This window comes from Aspergillus karnatakaensis (assembly GCF_047715665.1).
Source record: "Aspergillus karnatakaensis strain CBS 102800 unplaced genomic scaffold BJY04scaffold_8, whole genome shotgun sequence".
NCBI classification, from domain to species: Eukaryota; Fungi; Ascomycota; class Eurotiomycetes; order Eurotiales; family Aspergillaceae; genus Aspergillus; species Aspergillus karnatakaensis.
Genome location: NW_027395720.1, coordinates 351,877 through 365,179, shown reverse-complemented (window position 1 = coordinate 365,179; position 13,303 = coordinate 351,877). Strand labels below are relative to the sequence as shown.

Genomic DNA, 13,303 nt, shown 5'->3' with positions numbered 1-13,303 from the left:
TTCGAGACGTGGTTGGCTTAGTCCTGTACACATTCCAGGCATTCCTTATCTTTTCCATATTTCCCTTGGAGGTTCTGTGGCGATCGGACCCAGCAGTGTTGATCCAAGGGAACCTTTCTCCATATCCGTGCACTCCGGAACAAAGGACCCTCTGAAGGATTTGTTTAGCGCGGGCTCGGGTCATACTGAAAGAGGGCGGGGCTTTAGCCTTTAGGTAGTCCAAGTAACAGAGTGGAGTGACGTTTGGGAAGGGGTTACTGGAAAGGACGAGGTCTTCGTACGAATTGGTATATCCAACTATTGACATAAGAAAGTTCACAGAGAATGAAAATAAACGGGACAGAAAAGACATTAAAACAGGCCAAGCGAAATGAGAGTAAGAAGTACAGTCCCATTATGGTTTTCTGGGAGAAAATAAAAGCAGAAAGTGTGGATCGTTGATCGCTAGAGCTGTCAGGCTTTGGATCGTGTCCCGCCACCGACGCCTAGTTCCTCGGCCGCACGAATACCTGAACTAGTCTTCCTGATACGAAATCTTGCGCATTTCTCCGAGACGAGTGCGGGCACGGGCAAGGGAGTTCTCGAGTTGCAGAATTTCGACCTACAGTGGAGCTTTGTTAGTGAACGTTTCATCATTACCGTGTGGTAGCGACAAAGGAGCCCCAGAAAGAAGAGAGTCTCCAAGGGGTCAATGCTTTGGTGTAACAATGGAAATAGTCAAGGGACAGAATAAATGAGTCGTACCTGTTGCTCCATCTCTTGCACCTTGAATTCGTGCGAGCTGAGCTTGGAATAGTCCACGGCGTCATTCTCATCACGGTTCTTCTCAGCGATGATGGTTTGCACCTGGCGAACTAGGGCTCTGCAAGCGGCACCGACGGCTTTGCTGGCAGTTTCCAGACGATCCTGAGTCTTGCTCATAAACGTAGCCTTAACGCGGCTAGCAGCAACCAACTGCGCGGTGCTAGCGGCGACATCGTTACTGGCAACGATTAGCTGCTCGGGGGAGTTACGGCCAGAGATTACACCGTCTGCAGTCTCGATCAAAGTATTAGTCGAAGAGGCGACGGCCTTAGCAGCCGAGATGAGGCCTTCCGTCCATCGGTTATTCTTCTTATAGAAAGCGGTCTTGGAAGAACTGCCGCGCCCTTCGCGAACGATCTCCTGCTGAGACTCTGTAGCCGCCTTGATGAGTTCAGCAATTGCACCAGTAACAGCAATAGCAGCTTCCAAGATTGCGTCATTGATCTTGAGTTCGTAAGTGGAAAAGCCGTCGCGAGGCTTGTTCTTGAGCTTCGCGAGACGTTGAACGGCGGCATCGATTGCATCCGCAGCCTTAGTAAGTTCCTGATCCACGAGATCGCCCAGATCTCCATTAGTCTGAAGTCGACTGCTCTTTGGTGCGAAAGTATCCACGAGCTTCGATAGCGCCTGCAAATCTCTCTGCACCTCAGAGTTGTTGTTGAGGACAACGTGGGCTTTCTGATCAGGCTCCAACCCTTCCAGGCGGAAAGACTGAAGTCCTCGGAAGAAACGCACAGTGCCCTGGGCGGACTTGCGGGCAGCGTTTATTAACTGATCAGCGCTCTTGTCATCATTAGCAAAGCGAGTCAATCCCTTTGTGTTGCTGAGAACATCAGCGACGGCCCCAGAAAAGTTAGAGACAGTCCGAATAATCTCAGCATGAGGACTATTGGGTCCGTCACTAATGTAGTTGTTGAAAGCGGTGGAGAATTCTGTCGCGGACGCAGATGCCTTCTCAATCTGCGAAAGCACGTATGGTGGGGAGGCATTCTGGTTACCAGCCTGCATGCTCGAATCCAACTCATAGAGTGCATCGTCAACACGCTGCACACCGGTCTGGAGCACGGAGTCAATGATATCGTTGATCTTTGACACGGTACCGAGCAGGACGTGGTCAATTTGGGTGTCCAGCGCTTTATCGGCATCGCCTTGGTTCTATACGACAAGTTAGTCTTGGTCAAACGCGCCTCGGACAGAATGACGCACCAACTTCAACTCCTCCAGCTCCAAAAGAGCTTCATCCATAGCAGCTTGCATCGCTTCGAGCTCCGATTCCTTCTCCTGCAGTGCAAGGTCGTGGTCACCGCTTCGCAACTCATTATTTGCGCTGTATTCTTCCAGGGCGCGTGTTTTATTCTACAGCGCGGTTAATGGATGTCTTAAATTGAAGACCATGACAACTCACCCGCAATGCCTCTTCCAGATCGGCCATTTCTCTGTTGTACTTAGAAAGCAAGGAGGAGATCTCTGTGCCCTTCTGGCGCTCAGCGTTCTCAGCACGTTCAAGAGCGAGGCGAAGTTCACGCTTGACCTTCTCAAGCTCATCCTGGTTGGTCCCGGTCAGACGATCTCTATCGTGTAGAGCACGGTCTCGCTCGCGGATCATGTCAGCGAGCTCGAGGTTCTTCGTCTTAAGCTCACGCTCCAACTTTTCTCGCCTCTCAATTGCCTCCTGCGCAGAGGCCGCTTTCAGCTTCAGACTCTTCGTTGTCTGGAGCAGATCAAGATGTTCCTGGCGAAGCTGGGAATAGAGCTTCGCAAGGGCCTCGTACTTGCTCCTCCAGGTGTTTACCTGTTCTTGAAGAGCTCTAATCTGTTCGTCCTTGGAGGCGCTCTGTAAATTCAGGTTCGAGGTCAGTTGGCTCATCTGTTCTTCAAGATCTTTCACCCGACGGTCGTATTGTTGTAGCATCAATTGGTCGCGCTCATACTGCGCGCGAGCGTTCAAGTTCTCCCGCTCCAGCTCGGCTAGTCGACCCTGGGTCTGGCTCTGATACTGCTCCCGCATGAGTTGTTCCTGAGCTAGTCTTTGTTGCTCCACCTGCAAACGCTGTTGTTCCTCAAAGTCGCGTTGGGCCTGCTGTTGGACAGCTAGTTGCTGGCGCTGTTGGTCTTCCCACTGTTGCTGAAGACGTTGCTGCTCCGCTTCAAACTCTTCTTGCTGACGCCGAGCTTCTGTGCTCCAGAAGTCGTTGATTGGCTCCGGTTCAGCAGCCACAGGCTTTGGTGGAGGTGTGGGCGTAGCCTCGATTTCTTTTGTCGGCCGCTTGGGTAGAGCTGGTCGTTCTTCTTCGTCTCCAAGTAGGTTGGGGGAGTCTTGTGGAAGCTTCGGGATGGTGATAAGACTAGTTAAGTAACGCAAATTTGAGCACTCATAGTAAAATCGGACGAGACGGTGGTGTTGGGCATCATAGCGTCCATGCAGCGGCGAAAGTGCATCGGCATCGCCCGTCGCTGAGATTTATCAGCATCCATAAAACCACGAGAGTACGTGCGTAACGAAAACTTACCCGTGTGCATTGCCCGTAGCATGCTAGTGATAAACTTGTATATTCCGTAACTTTCCTGCACCAGAGGAACCAACGCGGAGATACGACATTCGTTGTGAGTTCCGGACTGGAAGTGAGAGAATATTAGTTTCTGGAAAGCGTCGATCTGATCTTGCAGGCCCATGAGGTCGGTGATCGTCTCGTATCTACCTCAAAGTCAGCTTAGACTCTAGCGAGATGTCTATAGATATGCTTACCCTTCGTTAGGATCATTGATCGTCTTCAAGCTGATGTACTCCTCATACTCGAACAGTCCTAACAAGCTCAGTACAGAAGCGGGTAAGGTTCCTGGGTAGTCGTACCGTTGAATTCAGGGTGGTTCCGGTGGAATGCTAGCTTGGACTCCAAATAGAACACATATTCTCGAATAAGAGGGCCATAACCTAGCCACCGTATCAGTCAGCGAGACAGAACCTCACCCTCAAGTTTGAGAAGGGACACAAGTACCTCGAATGCCTTCTCCCCCAACGCCCCTCATCAAGCTATCAATCCAGTTCGCATGCTGCTGTGCTTCTCGGATCACTATTGGATGTCCCTCCTGCAAGACCTTATGTATCGTGATAAGAGCTTTGAATGTCTGAACTTCGTCGGCGAGCACAGGTTGGCTATGGAGAGGAATGCGAGTCAGCGCGCGGCGACCGAGACGGAGAGGCACTATACACAAACGTACACCTTCATGCCGGCCCAGAACGCAGCGGATGATTTGTGGTCCCATGTGTACACAATGCAGCTCCGAACATGTTTTCCTAAAAGCACGAGATCAGCCGACACCGTTCGCCTTGTGTATATGTCGAGATGGATGTCCGCCGAATCGAAAGGCAGTAGGTGAATACGCACGTTTAGGGGCAGTTTCCTCTGCAGTTTAAATGTAGTCAGCTCAACAATGATCCAGATTCTAATTAGGATGAACACAGCAATCGCGCAATACTCACCGATGCTGGTGGCTTTGCGAATGTTTATCGCCAGGTCAGCTTCTGTGCTGCGGGGGTGTGTGTCAGCTCATGGTTATTTGAAAAAGCACTCGCTTATAATCCAGTCTCCTCAAACACTTACCGACTCATTTTGGCGGCTACGGTGACCTCCGAGAGTCAAAGGACAGCAGACGACTGTGGAGTGTTGCGGGAGTTGCGGGAAGATGGAGAGGAGGGGGTCGCGCGCTAGAAAGAGAGACTAAGCAATTGCGATGCTAAACCTTCGCAGGTAGAAAGAGAATGGAGAAAGGAAACGCCTCCCCTCGAAAGATTGAATAATTATTATACAGTGCAAGAAGGGAGAAATGAAATGACGATGAGGAGGACGGGGAACGCTGACGCCTGGGCCATTATCTCCATACAGACAGACACCCAACTCCGCGGGTCTTGGCGTCCACTGCTTCGTCATCTCCAAGTCAAAGTAGTTAACTTAGGTAGTACGTTCTAGTTCATTATCTCCGATAATCATCGACTACGTACAATTGCCTCTGATCCACAATCTGACTATGGTAAGCGACAGAGTCCATTGTCTCGAGAAGTTATCCTCGCGCTTCAAATAGCACTAAATTCCATTAAGGGTTAATCAGGCTGCGGTTCCAGACCAACTCAGCGTTCCCAACGCTATACGCCAGGCAGTAAGATAGATAATAGTAGGTTTGGTACAAGCAAGAGAGAACCACATGCTATAGTCTTATTGCTATGTCTGTTCATAGCTCCTAGACCTTCTATTCGGGAAGAAACCCTTCACCGTAAACACAAAAGCTAATGTGTGCATGCCTTTTATGCTGTAACCATCGTAGTCGTGAACAATCCGCTGTCAGCCATCATTCTACATCTCGAAGCAAAAGGTTATTGGCGGTATGAAGTTCGGCAAGGTTACTTTCTTCACTCTCCAAGAGATTGAGCGCGGGCGATTGATTGAGTGTGGTATCATGTTCTCCCAGATCGTTCGGTCGTGATTTGACTTCAGAGACGTCCTCTGCTGACCACCTGGAGTTATCAACAGTGTTTTGTCCTGGTAAGCCTGGACTAGACGTGTAGTCGGCCGGGCTATTGGGCGCCGACTCGTAAGGCGCTTCGATCACAAGTAATTCATCTGGTCGAGCAATATTATTGTCTATGTCAAATGCTGGCTTCCGCCGATGATATGTTGAGTTCAGAGGCGGATGCCTTCTGCCATCTTCAGATATGTCATGCTCCGGAAGCGTTGCAGGTGGGACAGGCTTTCGCCTCGGGACTGGGGCGGGGGCTCTGTTGGTGTTGTTGTTCACTTTCGCAGGCCTGGGTAGCGGAGTACCTGGGGGAGGTAACGGATGTCCTCGCCCAATCGGCTCCTCAGGCGTACCTGCAGGTCGGGTTGCGCCCTGGGCTGCATTAGAATCCCCTTTAACAAACATATTCCATCCCCACTTCTTCGCCGCGGAGGCCGCTGTACCAAGCGACAGCGAGCTTTGCGGCTTTTTATCAGGAGGTACAGAGCTAGGTACAGGGCGAACCAAACCTTCTATTGTAGAAGATCGCCGATTTTTGCTGCTGCCGCTAAGGGACGAGTTTGACCGACTGGCCACACTTCGGGTGGTGAGGGATGCTTCACTCATATGGGCAGAGGAGGGACGCTTGAGCGAGCCACTACCGATATCTTCCATATCCCTAATAGATCCTGCAATAGAGGATTCACGACTATGGGACACAGAGTCCAAGATGCTGGGGTTATCAGATGGAGGTGAGTTGTTTGGTGTTCTGTTCGGTGAGGCTGGGGGGGAACGGCTAGATATTTCGATCATAGCACTGGTCGCATGGCTCTTCTCATCACTCTTATAGTCAGACAAAATTCCATCCATCTTCCCATGGTCAGCAGTCAGCACAGGATCAGCAGTATGCGAAAAAGTTCGAGTGCGGATCGCGCGAGGTGGCGAACTTGTAGTCTTTGCACTCGACGAAAACGATGTAGCCGAAGAGCCCTTGTCGAGATCTTTAGAAAACTCCGACTTCTTGCGGGATCTCACAGAGTAATCATTTGCAGCTTCGGATAGAGCGGGAGCACTCATGGTGCGATCATCTTTCGACCTCAATATCTTGATGGAATCTTCTTTGGGTGGCTCTGTCTCTTGAGGACGGGCTCCAGATTCATCAGGGATCTCAACCGTCGAATCTGGCTCTGAAGTCTCTCGCTCTAGCTGCCAGATCCCGCCGCGGAACCGCTGCGCCAGAGTCTCCAGAAAGGGAACATCGTCCCAGAACGGTAGAACAATACTTTCTGCTACCATTTCCCTGATCTTGCTCTCGATAGTTCTGAGAATGATTCCATACGTGATTTGTTTTGAGCTGACAATAGGTTCGATATCCATGTCCATGCTAGGCATCGTCTCAAATGAGATCCAGACTCGGTTGCTTGGAGGAGGTTTAAACCGAATCAGCAAGTGTCCTTCCAGCCTTTTCAGCACCACTGCCAGAACCATATCCACCTCCCTCGCCTTGAAGCGCTGCCCTAAGTCGATGCGCACGGTGGCTGATATCTCAACGCGAAAGTTCCCCGTATATTGAACATCTGCTTCAACACAGCAATTTCCGTCGACTGTAAGATCTTTGAGTCTTGGATTAATGACAAACGGCGCCCCGTTGCCCATGTCAATACTTCGAAGCCCAATCTTGCTGATAAAGTTCGGCTTGTTGACGCGGGATATCTTTTTTATAATCTTGGTGCGGACGAATTCCTCCATCTCTGGCGTTCGGTACAGGGCAAGAAATATTCGACCCAGTACGGCATTAATCCACCTGGTTTGCAGCTGCTCCTCCGAAGAATGCAAGCGCTGAACTAGTGCGACTATGTGCTTTACGTCGAACTCCTGATGCCTGGGTGGTCGATCGGGCAGTTGCCCCATTTTCGCTTGGTTATGCAACATAGCAAAGTAGAAGTCCTCTTTCTCAGATAGATTCTCAGAGAAGAAAAAAAACGGAGGAGTCGGTCCTCCGAGATCACCAAGGGATTCAAGCCGACGCGAGAGACTGATAGCATTCCTTTTCAGCCACAGTTCGCCTTCTGGTATCTCCCCTTCACCACCATAAATGCTTACGTCGTGATGAGCAAGTGATATAACATATCTAACCTCCACTTGGTTCGCATCATCATAGAGCATTAGGTGACCATGTCTAGATTGGTACGAGCATTAGTCACAAGAACGACCATTTCGAAGGGGCTGACAGGATCAGGGTAGGCACCTAAGCACAATGTAGAACATGTTCCGCGTTCGTCTGCTATTCTTTGCCGGGTTCTTGTTTGGTTCAATTGTCGGGGCAGGCTTTCGGTCAAAGAGGCTCCTGTACATTGCCTGGTAGACGCTTGGACTCTCCGCGGCGATGACTTCCCCCGCTGGGGTAGTCCTCTCGGGGGGTTTTCCATTGACACCACCAGGCACATATTCACGACAAACTACAAAATATCCCGCAGCGACATCCGTATCATGTGTGCGATAGAACTTTTCCGCTAGCTCATCGGTTCTAGATTTGAGGCTGTATTGGTCGTCGTTTGATCGACGAATTGAAGTATCGACAAAGTCGCTCGAATGCTCGGGTCGCGTGGAAGCTGGCGGAAGAACAAGATAGGAGTAGAGGATGAATAGCAATAGGACTAGGGGAATGAAGGTAAGTCCCCCGAGGACATAGGCGAGTACGAAAATATTGAAGAGACCCATTGGGAGCCCGGTGTATCAGACGGGATTCAGCGAGAGCTCCGCGGCGACCATCGGCTGGCGCATCATGAGGTAACCAGTAGGGCGATTGGGCAGGGCGCGATAAGGGGGTTATGAGAACAGCAGAGGAAACGAGGGGACTCGAAGCGAGAGAGATCTGGCTCAAAAGTGCTCAGAAGCGGAAGTGGGCTGCTCAGCTGGAGCTGACAAGGACACGAGACACCCGAGGGCAGGTTGTTTGGAGTTGTTCCTGCCAGAGTAACCTCACCAGCCAGATGATGACGTTACACCCCGTTTGATAATAACTACCTCCTGCCTACCTACCTATTTACCTTCCAACTCGTTCACCAACCTTCCTTCCCCTCACATGCTACACTATAAACACAGGCTAATAAATCAAGTGCTTCTACTACAATAATATTTACGTGTCCTTGCACTCTGTCTTGGGATGGAGGTTTCATCTGCTGTGGCACGGCTACTGTGGTTCCGGAAGTGACTTGATTGGAGAAGCGCAGCATCTCCGTCAAGATCGATTGGCCGTCCACGCGCTTCAAGGTCAAAACTGGCATACAGATGAGTGGTTGGAATACATCGACAGTGATTGAATCTGGCCTTTTGCTAAAAAAAAACAAAGAAAGAAAGAAAGAAATTTTAACGCTCATATATCATCCGAAACCCGCGTCCGAATCCACCAGACCATACCAATGTGGGTATACCATAATTCGAGCTACACCATGAAAAGGAGAAAAGGAAGGCAGGCCACCCCAAAAAACGCCAAATATCACGCACAATTTAGAAGCTGGTGTAGGGTAGACGGTCTTCGATGAGGCTTGAGCGGCATCCAAAAAAAGAATACCAGTCAAACGTCGGCGCTGATGGGAAGTGCGTAACGACGGTGGTGAGAATAATGTCCCCTAGAAAAGAGTGACATGGAGAAGCAGCGCATGGGTTAGGCGCCTATAACCAACAGCGTCTGCTGAAGAAGATGAATCTGAAAATATTGAAAAGAAAGAAAGGCAGAGAGCGCTCACTCCGTGACAGTGGCTTTCACTCTGCCTTGCCTTGAGTCACTTTGGCAGCTTGAATGGCCGACATCTTCTGCGTCCAACCCTGCGTAGGCTGCGGCTTCTTGACGGTACGAAGGTCGTCTGTTGAGAATCCAGAGATACGCATGTTATAGTTACGCTCCAAAACGAGCTGTATATCTCGGATCTCCAGACTAGACGAGTGGCGGAGCTTAGCAAGACGACAGGCAGCGGTGACTACATCGTCAACGAAATCATCCGCCATTTGAAGTATGAACTATTGAAGCAGTTCGTTAATCAGTGCAACTTGAATATTGAGCCCAGTCTACGAAGAGAGGGTAGGGCAATCGTGGACCAGAAGGAGCGTACCTCTTCAGCATCTGGAGTGAGACCTTCGCCTTCGCCTCCACCGGTCACTTGGCGAACTAAAATGTCGAGCATTTTCTTGCTGAGAACGCGCTGTCCTTCGCCTTCAAGAACATAACCGGGATGTTTCTGGATTGCGGGTTGGCCCATCATACCCATAGCGCCGTGGCTGGGGCCGCTAGACAGTGTTGGTCTATCCGGAGCCATGGAGACTGGCTTGGGAGGGGGGACATTCAAATTCTTCGGAATCACCATATTGACGTTCCTTGCTGAGTTTTCTGTTGACCGGTTTTGCATATAACCTTGTGGGTGGGCGTGGCTGTTGGCAGTAGTTTGATTCATGTTTTGCTGCTGACCGGTAGCTGTGTTCGTAGCGCCATTGGTAGTTGTGTTATTAGAATAGCTTTGTGCAGCTTGCGCCATGGCGGCCTGTTGAGACAAAGGGCGCGGCGGTCCCTGGACGTTCGCAGCATTGGATGCAGTGGGAGTAGAGCCGTCCGACGGAGGTACTTGATTAAACGCTGGTCCCGCCTGTTGCGCCTGGGCTTGAGGTTGCGTGGGTTGCTGCTGCGGAGTCCCAGTACTAACAGCAGGTGCAGAAGCGACTCCTTGATTGGTTGGAGTCTGTTGCGAGCCAGTCGGAGACATTGCAGCCTGAGCAGCTTGGTTTCGCGCAGCGCTCACGGCAGAATTGATTGTATGAGCAGCTGGCGCCGGTGCCTGTCCGGAATGGACGGCTGTAGGTGCAGCTGTCGAACCAGCAGGAGCCGTTGGGGCGGCGACGGCCGGCCTAGCACCACCTTGCTGTGGAAGCTGTTGGCCTGCGTTCTGTTGTGCACCCGCTCTCTGCTGCTGTTGCGCTTTGAAGGCATCTTGTTGTTCCTTGAATTTGGTCAAGAATTCGCTACCTTCGCGAAATAGTTTGTCCGCCTGGATTTGACGAGTCTTGAACTCCTGCATCTCCTCCTGTGATAAGGAGCCTGCATTCTGGCGTTGGGTTATCTGTTGGCGAAGCTCATTCAAGCGCACTCTTCCAATTTCTTGTTTCTGAAGCGCGATCCCGTACCGGAGTTTGGCTTCGGGAAGCCATGTCGCTGCTTGTTCGCTTGAGATGTTCGGAGGGAGGAAAAGCTGTAATGAGTTGACTTTCTGCTGGATCTGAGGGAGAAGTTGGGCAAAATTCTGCGGGTTGACGGACTGCGTTCGTTGGGCCGGCTGTCCCTGTGCCGTCGCATTCGCAGCCTGCATTTGCTGGTGCTGTATCTGACGGTTCTGCTGGTACATCCGCATACCCTTCATTAGAGACTGTGAAAGTTGTGATAGCCTCGAATGTGCTTGTTGGTATTCAGTGGTTTGTGGGTCACGGCTGTTGAGGATTTCCCAAAAGTTTCGTACCAACTGGGTGTGTTGGACTTTCTGCTGGTCGTTGAGGTGAGGTAACTTCTGCACCTGGTCCGTCCGAATAAGATTTGAGTGCTGTGGCACCACTTGCTGAGGTCCTGGGGCTTGAGTACCGTCCATCACGTCAGGTATTAGGAGTCTCGTTCCGACAAGTGATGGCCGATGTTCGTTCGGATAGTGAAGTGAGGATCAAGTGAGAGGTCGACGGTTAACAGGAGGAATCAGAGTGGGCTGGCCGCCCCACGACCGTGGAGGTTATGGAAAGGTTAAGAAGCGGAAGGCCCAATATTATAGTCTAGACAGATCGTTTTTGTAAAGTAGCAATGCGATAGGCTCATACGAGTCGGGATAGCCTAACAGTTGGAGTGATGTGAAACGCTGATTGACACAGAGGTAGATAATGGGAGGGATGAGACGATGTTCTCGACATCCAGAGCCTCAGGCTTGGCACTACCACGACGGTGCCAGGCCCCAGAGCCCAGAAGACCAACTTTTTGGCATCTACGACACCTCCCATTCCTCCCATTAATCCTATTATTGTACCGTGACATAGCTTAACACGCACAAGATTAACATATCTTCTGTTGTTTATTTCAACATGTTTCGCATAAACCTCCAATGCGACGAGTCACGCGCGGCTTGACCTTGGAACGACTTCTAGTAGACCATTAACTAGACCAAAGTGCCTGGTGATGTCGGACTAATGTCATATGGGAGGGCATTAGCCTCACCGAAGCTATTGTCTCCCATTTTCAGAGCCTCACAGATAACCAATGCTTATAGGATTGCGGTCAATCTGCGATGCGAGCCGTGAAGCTTCTAGCATGACAAGTTCCTTTCACCATAAAACCCCCACCTCGGCGAGCGACTCTTCCGAGACAACCTCGCCAATCTTGAGACTTGTATGAGCAAGTCCTGGGACCATACGGTTACGCCAGAGATATGACCGGAATCCTGCACGGTCAGAGCTTCAAAGGCTGGGCAGTGCTCGTGCCCCTCAGAAGGTCAAAGGGCGCACCAGGGGTATGGTATGGTATCAACATGGGATGGTTGATCTGGATGTATCATCATCCTATGAGGCTTCCCAAATCACGCTCCATACCATTAACCCGGTTCTCCAGGCTCCGTTTTTTACTTTCCATGCCCCGAATTTCCTCTACCTCTCGGTCAATGTCGGCATCGGTGATATCGGTTGTTTCGTAGTTTGAGAGACCTGCATTGTCTATATCGTCAAATCCGTCATCGTAAGAGTGGCTCATGCTCTCTAGCTCTGCGGTGTTCCTAGCCACTCGCTCTTCTAACTCTATAATCGATTCCGACACAAGTCGATGACGGTAGCGGAGACTAGCAATCTTGTCCTGGGCACCAGCAACAGGACTTCTTGACTGTCAGATGGCGACTATTGAGTGAGGGAATTCAACTTACTAGACATTACAGAGTATCTCGGCTCCTTTGAGTAGAACATCGACGTTGACTTCGCCTCGGGGACCATTGCCCGACGTTCTCGCAGAACGCTTAATCTCCTCCATCATATCGGAGCCGAGGACTCGGGCAACGGCCGACTGATTCCTGTTGTCTCGAGCCGAGTAAATCCGACTTGCCATAGACTCCGCCTCTCCCTCCGTCTGGAATTGCGTGGCTCGTCTTGTAGCTCTTCTCTGGGCGCTACTCGATTTCGCGGATGGGTTGCTCTGGAATAATGCCCGTTCGTGAGCTTCTGTGTCACGTATTAGAGCGGTGATATCGTGGGCACCGAGGAGAGCATTTGTAAAGATCCGTGGTGGGGGGAAACTGAGTGTCTGATTAGCATGCTCGAAAACTGATTAAGAAAAAGAAGGCATCTTACGGTAGCTCTGCGATCGCATTCGACGAAAGCATAATCTGCTCCAGGTGGTTTTCCAAAAGCGACATACTTTGCGGTTTTTGGTTCCTGATGGCTTCGCATGCGCAGTCCGCGTGTAGTAAACAGTAACTCGGTCGCGTGTTTTGCCAAGGAGGGGGTCTGTTGCTGGGCTGGGCTGCTGGGCTCTTGACGGTAGGTATGTTTGCAGGCCGATTCGTCTGAGGCAAAGAAGGCACGCCAGTAACACCCAGGCCACAATCTGTTCGAAAGATATAATCTAGTACTTCCAGTAACCTTCAGTTCAAGTTTCAAAGCTGTTCCACATAAGTTTTGTTCTGAATCGGCTCTGCAGCTGAGGTCAGAGCTGGCTGGTGCTCGCCCTTGGTAAGCTTTGTCCGAGCTGATACTGACTAAGCTTCCTGTGCTGGTTCTCTTGCTGTCCATCGGCCATCCAGAGGCCAGCCTTGACATCACATCACCACCCCATCAACCACCTCTTCATACTCTATCAATCTCTATCTTTCATCGGTCTTCTGGCTTTCTGGCCTCTCGGTTATATTTTTTGTACTCTGTGCTTTTTGGGCCTGTTTTCAGTCGCCTCCGATTGTTGTTCGCAGCCACCCCTTCCTCTCCTTCCGGTACCGCGGTCCCCGTT

General features: G+C 50.8%; 4 protein-coding genes across 4 annotated transcripts; all 4 read right to left on the bottom strand.

Moving 5' to 3' along the window:
* Window positions 1–433: 433 nt before the first annotated feature.
* BJY04DRAFT_157088 (putative cytoskeleton assembly control protein Sla2) lies at window positions 434–4,671 on the bottom strand. Its single transcript, XM_073708977.1, has 12 exons — window positions 4,407–4,671; window positions 4,286–4,332; window positions 4,191–4,208; window positions 4,024–4,099; window positions 3,801–3,958; window positions 3,656–3,736; window positions 3,551–3,608; window positions 3,315–3,499; window positions 2,210–3,258; window positions 2,011–2,160; window positions 745–1,959; window positions 434–601 (listed from the first exon to the last, which is right to left on the bottom strand). Exons 1-12 carry the CDS (start codon window positions 4,412–4,414, stop codon window positions 515–517), a joined length of 3,132 nt encoding a protein of 1,043 aa, XP_073574817.1. The 5' UTR covers window positions 4,415–4,671; the 3' UTR covers window positions 434–514.
* Window positions 4,672–4,766: 95 nt separating this feature from the next.
* On the bottom strand, window positions 4,767–8,249 carry BJY04DRAFT_181130 (SMP domain-containing protein). The gene is made up of 2 exons (XM_073710167.1): window positions 7,544–8,249; window positions 4,767–7,474 (listed from the first exon to the last, which is right to left on the bottom strand). The coding sequence occupies exons 1-2, from the start codon at window positions 8,014–8,016 to the stop codon at window positions 5,149–5,151; spliced, it is 2,799 nt and encodes a 932-aa protein (XP_073574816.1). The 5' UTR covers window positions 8,017–8,249; the 3' UTR covers window positions 4,767–5,148.
* A 618-nt stretch (window positions 8,250–8,867) lies between these two features.
* On the bottom strand, window positions 8,868–11,041 carry BJY04DRAFT_157059 (putative transcription initiation factor TFIID subunit 12). Its single transcript, XM_073708976.1, has 2 exons — window positions 9,408–11,041; window positions 8,868–9,315 (listed from the first exon to the last, which is right to left on the bottom strand). Exons 1-2 carry the CDS (start codon window positions 10,923–10,925, stop codon window positions 9,061–9,063), a joined length of 1,773 nt encoding a protein of 590 aa, XP_073574815.1. The 5' UTR covers window positions 10,926–11,041; the 3' UTR covers window positions 8,868–9,060.
* A 156-nt stretch (window positions 11,042–11,197) lies between these two features.
* BJY04DRAFT_181125 (uncharacterized protein) lies at window positions 11,198–12,990 on the bottom strand. Its single transcript, XM_073710166.1, has 3 exons — window positions 12,652–12,990; window positions 12,231–12,596; window positions 11,198–12,182 (listed from the first exon to the last, which is right to left on the bottom strand). The coding sequence occupies exons 1-3, from the start codon at window positions 12,714–12,716 to the stop codon at window positions 11,873–11,875; spliced, it is 741 nt and encodes a 246-aa protein (XP_073574814.1). The 5' UTR covers window positions 12,717–12,990; the 3' UTR covers window positions 11,198–11,872.
* Between the last annotated feature and the right edge of the window lie 313 nt (window positions 12,991–13,303).

Coding starts and splice junctions, on each gene's coding strand:
- BJY04DRAFT_181125 (XM_073710166.1), bottom strand. CDS start 12,716: ATGTCGCTTTTGGAAAACCACCTGGAGCAGATTATGCTTTCGTCGAAT. Junction 12,597..12,651: donor AATGCGATCGCAGAGCTACC/GTAAGATGCCTT, acceptor TCAGACACTCAG/TTTCCCCCCACCACGGATCT. Junction 12,183..12,230: donor GAGATACTCTGTAATGTCTA/GTAAGTTGAATT, acceptor ACAGTCAAGAAG/TCCTGTTGCTGGTGCCCAGG.
- BJY04DRAFT_181130 (XM_073710167.1), bottom strand. CDS start 8,016: ATGGGTCTCTTCAATATTTTCGTACTCGCCTATGTCCTCGGGGGACTT. Junction 7,475..7,543: donor ATGTTCTACATTGTGCTTAG/GTGCCTACCCTG, acceptor GTACCAATCTAG/ACATGGTCACCTAATGCTCT.
- BJY04DRAFT_157088 (XM_073708977.1), bottom strand. Junction 3,259..3,314: donor GCTACGGGCAATGCACACGG/GTAAGTTTTCGT, acceptor GATAAATCTCAG/CGACGGGCGATGCCGATGCA. Junction 602..744: donor TGCAAGAGATGGAGCAACAG/GTACGACTCATT, acceptor GCTCCACTGTAG/GTCGAAATTCTGCAACTCGA.
- BJY04DRAFT_157059 (XM_073708976.1), bottom strand. CDS start 10,925: ATGGACGGTACTCAAGCCCCAGGACCTCAGCAAGTGGTGCCACAGCAC. Junction 9,316..9,407: donor TCACTCCAGATGCTGAAGAG/GTACGCTCCTTC, acceptor CTGCTTCAATAG/TTCATACTTCAAATGGCGGA.